Source organism: Hyperolius riggenbachi, chromosome 2 (assembly GCF_040937935.1).
Source record: "Hyperolius riggenbachi isolate aHypRig1 chromosome 2, aHypRig1.pri, whole genome shotgun sequence".
In the NCBI taxonomy this organism is placed as follows: domain Eukaryota; kingdom Metazoa; phylum Chordata; class Amphibia; order Anura; family Hyperoliidae; genus Hyperolius; species Hyperolius riggenbachi.
In genome coordinates, this window is record NC_090647.1 from 373,660,604 (window position 1) to 373,673,936 (window position 13,333).

Consider the following 13,333-nt stretch of genomic DNA (forward strand, 5'->3'; position numbering starts at 1 on the left):
ATGAAAATCCGCCAGGGGGCAGCAAAGCAGGTTTTTTTTTTTGGTTTTTTTTTATTTTTTTTATGTAGCGAGACCTTGTCTCGCTACAGGATATGCTCAGCGGCATCCCCCCAGCCCCTCCGATCGCCTCCGGTGATCAGGAGATCCTGTTCAAAGAACGGGATCTCCTGGAGGGCTTCCCCCGTCGTCGACGTCAAAGGGGACCCCGATCCACCCCACAGCGCTGCCTGGCACTGATTGGCCAGGCAACGCACAGGGTCTATGGGGGGGGGGGGGGGGGAGGGGGGGGCTGCGACGTGACGGTTAGCGGTGAATCGGTGGGAATCGGCGGCGATCGGATTGCACACGCAGCTAGCAAAGTGCTAGCTGCGTGTAGCAAAAAAAAAAAAAAAAAAAAAATTATGCAAATCGGCCCAGCGAGGCCTGGGCGGTGCCTTCCGGCGGCATAGCCCGAGCTCAGCTCGGGCTTACCGCCAGGAAGGTTAATACCGTATATACTCGCATATAAGCCGACCCCCAACTTTTACCTAAAAAAACAGGGAAAAATGATTGACCCCCATATAAGCCGGGGGTAGGAAATGCTGGATTGGTGCAGGCCGCGTGATCCCCCCCCCCAGTGTGTCCCAGTATAGCTAGTATAGTGCCCAGTATGGGTAGGTAGTGCCTCAGTATAGCTAGTATAGTGCCCAGTATGGGTAGGTAGTGCCCCAGTATAGTTAGTAAAGTGCCCAGTATAGCTAGTATCGTGCCCAGTCTGGGTAGGTAGTGCACCAGTATAGCTAGTATAGTGCCCCAGTATTGGTAGGTAGTACCCCAGTAGAGCCAGTATAGTGCCCAGCATAGCCAGCATAGTGCCCAGCATAGCCAGCATAGTGCCCAGCATAGCGCCCAGCATAGCCAGCATAGCGCCCAGCATAGCGCCCAGTATAGCTAGTATAGTGCCCAGTATAGCCAGTATAGTGCCCAGTATAGCACCCAGTATAGCTAGTATAGTGCCCAGTATAGCTAGTAAAGTGCCCAGTATAGCTAGTAAAGTGCCCAGTATAGCCAGTAAAGTGCCCAGTATAGTGCCCAGTATAGCGACCCCCCCCCCCCCCCGCTCCCTCTCTGCCGCCGCTACTTCTACCTGTTCAGCCGGCGGCCGCTTCCTCTAATCCGGGTGCCCCTCTCGCTCTGCTCTCCATCATGCGTATCAGTGTATCACAGCAGCGCGCCCGGCGCTGCTGCTGTGATGAGGCAGGAGAGAGCGGTTCCCCTGGTAACGGCGATGCACATCGCCGTTACCAGGGGAACCACTCTCTCCTGCCTCGTCACAGCAGCAGCGCCGGGCGCGCTGCTGTGATGCACTGATAGACATGATGGAGAGCAGAGCAAGAGGGGCACCTGGATTAGAGGAAGCGGCCGCCGGCTGAACAGGTAATAGCAGCGGCGGCCGCGGAGGGAGGGAGCGGGCAGGGGGGTGAAAATCGCTATACTGTGCACTATACTGGCTATACTGGGCACTATACTAGCTATACTGGGCACTATACTATGCGGAGGGAGGGAGCGGAGGGCGGCACCACGGACCACCACCACCCACGACTAGCATACAAGCCGACCCCCCAACTTTTGGCCCCCTTTTTGGGGGTCAAAAATTCGGCTTGTATGCGAGTATATACGGTAAGTTATTAGGTTTCAATAAAATAATTTACAACAGTTTCTGAATATCTACCTGTTGAGCTAGCCTCTCTCGCTCTTTCTCTAACATATATGTTACATCATCCCCATCTGCAGCATCCTGAGCATGTCGCCTCCTCTCTTCTTCCAAATCCAGAATGACCTATACAAGATCAGACATCAATAAAGTTACAGTAGCCAATCAGCATGTCCTGAGTTTTCAGTTTACATATAACATAAAACAAATATTTAAAGTCCCTCTACCACTTAGAAAAGTTTTCCATTTACCTAAGTTTTATCATTGGATAATTTTTTCATATCACCATAAAATACATTCCCAGCTCCAAGCAAGTAACACACTAAAACCCCTCAGTTGTGAAGTGGTTAAAATAAGTTGTCCCTAATTAACGTAAGGCTGAAATGACTTTCCCCATCTACTTTTTACATCTTGACTATGCAAAAGAGTATATTTTAACACTAGATTTGCCTAAGCCTACATTTCTTGCAACTAAACAGTTAATATTTACTTTGTTACTTTAAATTACCCTTTTAACTTATTAAAAGTATAAAGTAAAAATATTAAGTATAAAACTGGGCATTTCTGGTACAGACTTGACCAATGCCATTTCGGATCAGCAAAACTAAAAATAAGACTGAGATGCTATAAATGGTGCACATGAATAACTAGAAAAACAACAAGCCATATAATGTTGTGGTTGTAGTTTTGATTGTAAAAAAATCACCTAGAAAATAAAAGTACTTCCTTCAAACACACGAAGTGAGAAGGATATGGATGCTTCATTATTTATTATTACAATGCAAATTGCCTGGCCATCCTGCTGATCCTCTTCCTCTAATATTTTTAGCCATAGACCCTGAACAAGCGTATGCAGATCAGATGTTTCTGATTGAAGACTGACTGGAATAGTCACAACCCCAAACTAAATAGTGCCAAGAGGGATGACCCTTACCAGAAATGTGCTGAGAAGAGCCACCAGGACCCCCACTGTAACTGGTATGGACAGAGGGGAGCAGATCTAGCAGGGGCTGCTGCATGTGTCAGTGTATCTACTGACCTTTCTGTTCCTCTGGAAGCATGTGGAGTGCAGCAATGATATGACACTGGTGCTGAGCAGGTTTGCAGGGGACAGAGGATCAGATCAGTTCCTGGTGCCTACCCTGAAGTGGATCGGATTGCCGGACGGCAGTTGATCTTGCAGGGGCAGCTGTAAAATGGATGCAGGCCCCTTCCAAGTCGCAACATGATTCCCTGCATGTTGGTTCAGATGGCCAGAAGAAAGTGCATTTGACAGCGGAAGTTCGGATGGCTGGCGGGCTGTGTAGTACACAGCGTGCAACAGTGACGTCAGTGCCCTGTTTATCCATGTGTCATCCCTAGAACGCCCTTTAGCAGCGTAGATGAAAGAGGGCACTGGCATCAACGCTGCACACCTCGCCGGCCACCCGCACTTCCGCCATCAGAAGCGCTCTCCACCGGTCATACGAACCAACATGAAGGAACGCATGTTGCGACAGGGCAGACGCCAGCACCTATTGCAAAGCAGTCCCTGCAAAATCGGCTCACCTCCGGCCATCCGATCCAATTCAGGGCAGGAACCGATCTGATCTTCTATCCCCCGCAAGCCCGCTCAGCATCAGTGTCGTCCGGCACACATCCAGAGGCACAGAACAGGTCAGTAGATACAATGACCCATACACATCAAATTGGTGACTCGCATAGAAGCCGACACCACCACTATAGGGCCACTTTTTTTGGACCCAAAAATTCGGCTTCTATGCGAGTATATATGGTATGTCTTATAGCACTATAGATAATTATGAATGTCATCAGTTTATGTTCACTTCATGTTTGCTTTAAGAAGACGATACAGATTCCAGGAGAATTACAACCTTGTGGAACTTTTACAAAAGAAGATGTTTGCTGTCAAACATTTACCATTACTAATAAAGCTATGCCATCCACTGGGCTGCAATATACAGTACAATGGTCCTCTGGAAAGTAACAGCCATTTTAGTTTAATCACGTAAGGCACAGGTGTCAAACTACAGGCCTGGAGGGCCAGATCTATGCCAGTGTTTAGGATGGAATGAGAAAGAGGAATGTGTTCAACCTGATGGCCCACACCTTTCCTGATCAAGGAAAATTTCAATTAATTTGAGCTGTGTCAGAAATGCGTGAGTATCTCGGCCCTCAAACAACCGGTTTGACATCCCTGAAGGGAACATTCTATTTCAGACACTCTGGACCCAATCCAATTCTCTTTTTTTTCTTAAGTTTGCTCCTAGAACAGTGTTTTTACAACCTGTCCTCGTGACTCCCCAACGGTGAATGTTTTGCAGGAAACCTCACCTTTGCACAGGTCAGATACTTAGTGTCTCAGCTACAAGAATTCACCTAGCAGACACTGTAATTACCCCACCTGTGCATAGGTGAGGTTGCCTGCAAAACATGCAATGCTGGGGAGTCACGAGGAGAGGTTTGAGAAACAGTGGGGGACATTTATCAAGAGTGTCGAAGGCAAAATATTGTTAGGTTTTTAGAAATCAGTAACTGTCTCAGACATCTTAAGAAATCACTAAATAGTGCAGTTTCCTTCTTAAACTGTTAGGAATAGGAGGGGTTAGGAAGGTTTCTCAGACAGTGCAGTGTGTGAGGGAAATTGCTGTTTGAGGTAACCTATACATCTGTTGTATTGCATCAATGCCCAGTACTGGAAGGGTTAACCACAGAACCGCTTCACGGGACACCTGGCAGCAGGGTGAAGGAGCACTTCACAAATCATCCCTAGCCTGCACTGCACAAGCTGTGTAGAAGTGCTATTAAGCACGTCTTAATATGTGGCAGTTTAGGAATAGATTTGCACTTTACTTAACTGTAGTCCAGTTCTAGAAATTCACAATAAATAGCCCTATGAATTAGGAATTAAGAATATTGTTATGCAACAGTCCTCCCGCTGGTTAGAACTGTTTAGAAGAAAAAAAAATCATTACTCTGCAACTGAAAAAGTACCCAAAAGTAGGAGAAAAGTACTGTCAAAATTATTCTGAGTATGTTCTTGCATGCTGATGGCTAAAAGGGCATTTTATTGGTCAGAAGCGCCAACATCCCCTATGTGAAAAATCAAGAGAAAAAGGTGAATGAAATAAGGGTTCCTGTATCTTCTGAATATTTCTCCACACAATCACCTGCTTTGTTTAAAGGGGAACTGAAGTAAGAGGTATACAGAGGCTGCCATATTTATTTCCTTTTAATCAATACCAGTTGCCTGGCAGACCTGCTGGTCTATTTCTTTGCAGTAGTATCTGAATAACACCAGAAACAAGCATGCAGCTAGTCTTTTCAGATCTGACATTGTCAGAAACACCTGATCTGCTGCATGCTTATTCAGGGGCTATGGCTAATAGTATTAGAGGCAGAGGATCAGCAGGAGGGCCTGGCAACTGGCATTGCTTAGATGGAAATAAATATGGCAGCCTCCATATCCCTCTCACTTCAGTTGTCCTTTAAGCATTTATATCGTTTTACAAGGCTTTCAATCTCTTTATTGTAGTAGCATCACACTTCGTACCTATGAGTTGGATACAAAATATATCAACAATGAACACTAGATCACTTAATAGTGACTAATCCACCAATGTGGGGAGTGGACTCCCTAATTGTCACATGCTATATCACTACAAAAAAGTAAGGGAGTCTAGCTCAATGTCACTAGAATCACCATATTTTTCGGCATATAAGACGCTCCGGCATATAAGACGCACCTTGCTTTAGAGGGCAAAAATAAAGAAAATAAATAAACTAAACCTAGGTGCGTCTACACTGCAGGGGCATCTTATGGACCTTTTATCCCCTAAAACTGCCTAGAAGCTACTGTATCTACACTACACTAATCCCGGCTGCCCTAACAACTAAGCTACACAGCAATACAATACACTACTACACTACCACAACACATTAATACACTTCACTGCACTAACACAACACACCACTGCAATACATTTTACTACACTAAACTACAATGCACTGGCAACACACAACTTCACTACACTACACTGTACTATACTAACACTAAGCTGCACTACAATAACATCAATACTACACCAATTCCTGCCGCCACGCTCCTCTTCCCCTCGCTTCAGCCGCGATCCTCTTCACCTCCTCAGGCACATTTCTCGGACGCCACCTCCGCCGGGAGGTCCTCTGCTCCTGTGAAGGGGAAAAAAGAAAAGCATTTGTGGCATTGTCCCCCTCTCCTGCCACGATCCGCTCGGCGCTGCCACTAATGGAAATCCACCGCCGCCCCCTCGGCTGATACACGCCAGGTGTTCATCCTCCTGTCGTCTTACTTCCTGTTTCCATCACGTGCAGCCGCGTCATGGGTAGCCCGAGCGCACTGCGGCTGGGGTTACGCATGATGCGGCTGCAAGTGATGTAAACAGGAAGTAGGAAGACAGGAGGATGAACCCCTGCCGTGTATCAGCAGAGGGGGCGGTGACGGCTTTCCCCGAATGGCAGTGCCGAGCGGATCGCGGCAGGAGAGGGGGACAATGCCACTAATGCTTTTCTTTTTTCCCCTTCACAGGAGCAGAGGACCTCCCGGCGGAGGTGGCATTAGAGAAATGTGCCTGAGGAGGTGAAAAGGAACGCGGCTGAAGCGAGGGGAAGAGGAGCATGGCGGCAAGATGAGTAAGCGCTTCCCTGCGCACTCTGCAACATTCCGTGCATTTGGCATATAAGACGCACCCAATTTCCCCCCACCCCCCTGTTTTGGGGAAGAAAAAGTGCGTCTTATATGGCGAAAAATACTGTAGAATCTTGTTGCCACCGCTGTGATCACCCCTGGAGTCACAGGGAAGTAGTAGATCAGATGAGTGTGTACTGGAGCTGTCTTGAAGAAGGATACCTTATCCGAAATGCCGTGCGCCATGGTGACCCCGCACACACTATTCTTGATGTCTTATAGCTCAATGTCACTTACAAGATTCAGATATTCTTGGTAGTAATAAGGTAACTGCCCTCCAAATACTTATAAGAACAGAACTCCCCCATAAAACAACAAACCCAGCCACAACAACACTTATTTAACACCACAGCTGACTGTGCAGTTACACACCAACCTGCTCAGTCATGCATGGGATCCCCATTCATACTACCAGAGTGCTCAGAAAGGCTAATACCATTTAGCACGAGCAATCTGGGTTGTACGTGTATGGATTCCACAAGGGGTTTAATCAGACTGCAAGGACATAGTAGACTTTTGCCCCCATTTGTAGCAAATAGCCAGTCTATTGTAGGAGCAAAGCAGCAATAGGAAGCTGTTATTATGGCGATATAAGCATAGTCTTAAGCACTGACCCAAAATACATTTAGTCTTCAGCGGTTAGAGTGGCAAACTCAATCACATCTGATTGATTTGATCAAGTTTAATCAACAATGAAGCATTCTCATGGTACATTATATTTGTTACCTGGGGTGAGGTAGGCTCTACTGAGGTCTTTTATAAAGTTTATAGCAAGGTGACATTGAAGGAACATTTCCATTTATTTTTCAGCAACTAAAGTTAGTTGCAACGTCCCTTTAACAATGCACTTTTGGCAGCATCTGTACCTGATGACTGTAATCATTAGACTTTTTTCCGGCCTTTATTTCAAATCCAGTGTCTAAATATTTATGTCCAGCAAAAGCAAGGAAATAAAATGAGACGTGATAACATCTACATTGTTTTGTTCCTATTTCATATACATATAGTACGTATGATTTGTGCAAAACCCCTACTTGCCTAACATCTGACTGTCTTCTGGTTTAGCGTTAATGAGTAAGCAGAGTTAAGAGTTACTTAAAAAGTTGAAGCTCTGGTACAAGAAGAGATACCTAGCTGCAGTAAGGGAAGCCTCAGGATCCTATTGAGGCTTCCCTCTGCTTTCTCCTGTCCCCTTTTGTTGAACGCAAGGGGGCTGGTGTCTGTTGTCAGTATCTTTGTCACCGGACATCTCCAAAAACGTAAAACGTAAACGTCACCGGACATCTCCAAAAATATTGTCCTTTTGAATCCACCAGTTCAATGACTGTTTTACTGTTGTTGGCAAGGATATAGTCTGGTCTAGAGCTGCCTGACTACCTTTCCAATTCTGAAGAAGCCACTGTTGTAGCTGTCTTATATGTTTCAGTGCCCAATATACTGCCGGAGCTGTAGAGGTTAAAAAACCTATTAACCTCATCACTTGTCTGATAGTCATGACTCTCCCTATCTGACATTCCTGCACCATTGTCTGGACCTTTACTATCTTGTCCAGAGGAAGAAACAATCTCTGGGACACAGTCTATTTTGAACCCCAGAAACTGGATCTCCTGTACCGGAACCAGGTATGATTTCTGTAAATTTACTAACCATCCTGTCTGTTCCAGAAGTTGTATCACTGTATTCTTGTGTTCCTCCAATTTTTGGATACTGTCGGCCACCACTAATAAATAGTCTAGATACGGCACTATTAGGATGCCTTCCAGATGAAGAGCACCCACAATCTCTGCCATAACCTTCTTAAAAATTCGGGGTGCCGAAGAGATTCCGAATGGGAGACAGCGGAACTGAAAATGCTCTAGGCCTGAACTTGTCCCTATGCTGAACCGAAGGAAAGCGTGAGATTCTTCCCTTATTGGGATATGCCAGTAGGCATCTGTTAGATCGATATTGATCATAAAACACTCTGGAGAAAGAAGGTTCCGCATTGTAAATACTGTCTCCATTCGGAATCTCTCGTACTTTATGAAGGGATTTAAAGGCTTGAGGTTTAGTATCAATCGATATTTGCCCGTGGGCTTCTTTACCAAAAAGATTCTTGAATAGAATCCTTGGCCTCGTTGGGCTAAAGGAACCTTGCCTACTACATCCCGTATCAGCATATCCTGTACTATCTGCAACATGGCCTCCCTTTCTTCTGGAATTTTTGGGGCCTGTGTTATTATAAATCTTTTGGGAGGAGGTTTTGCAAACTGGATCTTGTATCCATTTTCGATTAAGTCTAGAATAAACTTGTTTTTTGTCATTTTCTTCCAACTTAATAGAAACTGCCTTAGTCTTCCTCCCACTCTGCTGGCGTCATGGTTTGTCTTTATTCTCTGTAGATCTAAACAAGGGATTTCTCTTGGTGAAAACCTTGTTACCTGACCAGGGCTTACGCCTCTGCTGATCTTTTCCCTGAACTTGTCTCCTATGAAAATACGGCTTCTTCCTTGGTTCAAACTTTTTCTTAGGAAAAGTCGTCTTTTTACTTGCTGTCCGCTCCAACACCTCCTGCAGCTGAGGACCAAACAATAAGTCTCCTGAAAAAGGTATATTATAAGCTCTGGTTTTTGACGCCTGACTGCCCTCCCAGGTCTTTAACCACAAATTCCTACGGGCATTATTAATTAAAGCTGTTGATCTTGCCGTTACTCTTAATGACTCTGAAGCAGCATCAATGACAGTCATTTCCTCCCTCAATTACCTCAATCGCCTCTAGGATATCTTTTTTAGGTGCGTCTTCATCAACTAATTTCTTTAACCTCTCCAACCAGACCGACATAGTGCGAGATACACAAGTCGTGGCAGCGGCTGGCTTAAAGTTGGTTGCAGAGGCTGACCAAGCCTTTTTAAGGGCAAACTCAACTTTTTTATCCCCTGGATCCTTAAGCCGACCTAAATCCTCGAACGCTAGTTCGTTGTCTCTATCAACTTGACTGAAGGCCGCATCCAGCTTGGGACATGAGTCCCATAGCCTGGCGTCCTCCTCCGTAAATGGGAATCTCCTTTTAAACCCTTTTGAAACAAATAGTCTCTTATCCGGGTCCTTGCACTGTAAGGTAATCAAATTTTTCATCGTACTATGGAAGGGAAAACAAAGTTGATCTGTGGGTTCCATCCCTGTGTATAACTTATCATGCAAAGATTTTTTTGATGTAGTTTTCTGAGGTATGTCAAGGGTTGAATAGATTGCTTTTAACAACTCCTCTGTTTCTTCTGCAGCAAATTTGAATTTGGAAGATTTACAACTGTCACCTGCTTCTTCCTGCTCTGACAATTCTTCAGAGGACCTAGAGTTTGGTTCCCCCTTGTCAGGCTGACTCTCCAGCTCCTCGTCTGAAGAATAAATAAATCACCGAGGGTGATTTAAAGCCTTTTTAGGTTTAACTGTCTGCACTGGGAGACCCTGTGCCGATGTGGACGGTAAACTTTCTCTGAATGCTTTAAACGTCAATCATCTCTTGACGCATAGTAAACATGAAATCCTTGCATGAAGCTGTGTTATCTTCATTAATAATGCTAGAAATACACTTCTGACAGGATGCTTTTGGCCAGTGTAGTTCTAAAGGTTTGTTACACAGAATGCAACTCCTGGGCCTTTCTGAGCTATCAGACTCCATAGCATCCTAAAAACATACAAAATAAAGCCATCAGCTTATATCTTTGTACATCATTTCAGTATACATAACAGTAGATGAACACACCACAGAATACTGTCCATATATATAACAAAGTATTATTAGCTATGAAAACTAGCATTAACCATCTCCGCTTACCGACGTTCGTAACTATTGAATAGATACCCCAAGCAGAGATTTTAGTTATCTCATCTGTAAAAAAACAGAATACTACACAATTTAACAATAACTGACACCATTTGATATGCTTGATATCAGGAAACATAATGCCACATAACTTTCCTGAATATCCGATATATTTAGCTATAAGTTAGTCTTAATGCCAACTGCAGTCCCATGCAAACAATGACACACATATGCAGACATGCATTTCAGACTGCGGCATGAAAATAATGGTGCCATATCAGACCTCGCAGATCAGACGGGCGCCTGTCCTCCGACCTTGCCCACACTTACCTGATCTGCCGACCTCTGTTTTGCGTCCATCTCCTCCAACGCTGCCGCCACATGTGAGGATGGACGCCGCGGCATCTAAGCAGCCGCCCGACCCGGAACCAGAAGTGATGTCCCCGGACATGACGTCACCGTAAGGGCGGAAGTGCCTCCTCTCCAGCGTTCACGTCCCTTGCCTCCGCCTGGACACACTGCCCTGCACTCCGCTCTCACCCGAGGCCACCATTCCGCCTCCGCTTGGTGCTTACCTCTTCCGTCAGGCGTATGGCCTCCGCTGCCTCCGATGCCCACCTCAGCTACCACAGCACCTGCCCGGACATCACCAAGGACTCCACCGCTGGTGGATGAAAAAGGTAACCCCCACTATCCCGCAGGACAGGGCTACCTACTAGTTCTGGATGGCCTCAGCACTGCCTGGCTGCTGACCACCTTTCCTAGCCGAGAGAGCTAGGTGTTCCCCGGAACAGGAAACACAAAGAACTGGAAGGTAGAGATTAGAGGTGGAACTTATAGAGAGCTAGTTCTTTGTGTTTCCTGTTGGGGGCGGGGCCAGATCTCATATGTAGCACCTGTCCTGGAGGGTTATTTGAAAAAAAAAACACTTTATGCATCACCAATTGAAAAATACAACAAAGGAGACCAAAAACTGTTGAGAAGCTAAAGTACTGTATCATGCCCAATGGAAGAATGGGACAATATATCACTTTTAAAACCACAGGTATCCTCAATTCCCAACTGTTCAGAGAGTCTTAAAAAAGAGAATTTCACAAAATGGCAACCGTCCCATCTTTTTAAAAATATGTTGCTGTAACCAAATGTAAATGTTAGTAGTTGGATTGCAACTTGTTCAAATGTTTTTAGGGGATTCATTAACCTCCTTGTCGGTAATCCCGAGTAAGAGTCGGGGCGGAAAACCGCAGCTAAGAGCGATAATCCCAGCCTACCTCGGGGTAGCCCCCAGACGCGGTGTGCATAGTATAGCGGGCAGCAGGTATTTGTGCATACCTCCCGGGGGATGCCGATGCTGGCCGCCATTCTTCTTCCTCGCCTCCGGGGCTCTGCTTCCTCCAGGTGAGATCGCCGGCTGTCGTCATGATGACAGCTGGCAATTTCACTTTAGCGTTGCAGCGCCACCCGGAGGATGGAGGCATAATAGCAGTGCTGGAGCCAAGGAGGTGAGCGATTGTAGAACTGCTGCAGATCTCCCTGGCAGCATGATTTTTTCCAGGTTTTAGGGTCTAAAAGGGTGCAAAACATTTGCACCGCTTTTAGACCATAAAATCCAGAAAGAATCATAATGCCAAGGGGGTTAAAGTAAAAATGGAGATGTCAGAAAAGTGATGATCAGCATGGCATCCTTTGTAAATAGAGTGTATCTGTATTGGGACTAACCAATTTGGACCTCTTATTTCTTTTATTGGCACTAACAGTCATGGCACCATAGCCTCTACCACAAGTATAATTAGCAACTATGGGCTTGTAGTAACTTATGCACACTCCTTATAACTTACAGGTGCGCCACTAAACCCACCTTGAGCCCCGGCAAGTCCAGTGGCTTTATAGGACATGATTCCCGCACGTTGAGTGGCCCAATCAGCTGCCTGTCAAGCAAAAGCTACTAGACACGCTGGGGCTCAGGGAGCGTTCAATGGAGCGGCCGTTACAAGCAGCGCTTGTAAATTACCAGGGCACACTATGCTGCACTACCGCAGTATAGCGTGCGCTAAGCTTGTGCGCCTCATTAAACTGCGCTGCTTGATCGAGCCCAACAAAAGCATGGCATGCTCATTTTCTTGTTCTACTTATGTGCATTGCTTCTGATAGATATGTCTAAATTATACTGGTAGTGAATGTTATACATAGTACTTGAAGCACCTTAACCACTTAAGTACCAGCGGTCTCAGCCCCCTTAAGGACCAGAAACCGTTGGTACAGGAATGCGGAATCCTGACGAAATACTGGCGAATCGCCGCACATACCCGCCGCAACCGCCACTCGCCAGTGCCCCCAGGACATTTCTATATGAGTGTGAGCCGATCAGGAGCCGCTTTCATTGGCTCCTGACCGTGTCTATCAATGTAAGCCAATGGGAGCGGCTTACATTGATAGACACGGCCAGGAGCCAATGAAACTGCTCCTGACCGGCTCACATGGCTCTGCTGTCATGGACAGGCAGAGCCTGTGAGATGCGGCGAGACTCGTCAGGTTTGAACGGCGGGGAATGGTGGAAACGTGCAGCGGCGGCTAATTGAAATCTACGCCCTGCCACCTAGGCTACCAAAGCAGGGCGTAGATTTCAATTAGCTCGGTCCTTAAATAGTTAAAGGGAACCTAAATTGAGCAGGATATGGATTTTTCCTTTTAAAATAATACCAGTTGCCTGACTCTCCTGTTTATCCTGTGTCTCTAATGCTTTTAGCCACAGCCCCTCACAAGCATGCAGGTCAGGTGCTCTGACTGGAGTCAGACTGGATTAGCTGCATGCTCTTTTCAGGTGTGTGATTCAGCCACTACTACGTCCAAAGAGATCAGCTGGGCTGCCAGGCAACTGGTATTTAAAAGGAAACATCCATACCCCTCTCAGTTAAGGTTCCTTTTAAAGTTAATTTTTGCTCTCAAAGGTTTGTTTTAAACATGTATCAGTGTTTTAAAATGTTTTTGCACTAGTTTACAGAATAGCCAGCATTTGGTATTTGCTCTTCCTGCGGATTTAACTATCAGTACAGAGAAAGAATAGTTTATGCTTCATCCCTATACAAACTGAGTAAGGCCTCATTCAGATGG

At 45.8% G+C, this 13,333-nt stretch overlaps 1 protein-coding gene across 4 annotated transcripts in view; it reads right to left on the bottom strand.

Moving 5' to 3' along the window:
- Nucleotides 1–13,333, bottom strand: part of CTTNBP2NL (CTTNBP2 N-terminal like) — a 117,151-nt gene that overhangs the window by 3,317 nt on the left and 100,501 nt on the right. For all 4 annotated transcript variants that reach the window (XM_068265578.1, XM_068265579.1, XM_068265580.1 and 1 more), the window contains one exon: nucleotides 1,712–1,819. In XM_068265578.1, the coding sequence (XP_068121679.1) occupies nucleotides 1,712–1,819 (108 nt within the window). The remainder of the gene's footprint in view (nucleotides 1–1,711; nucleotides 1,820–13,333) is intronic.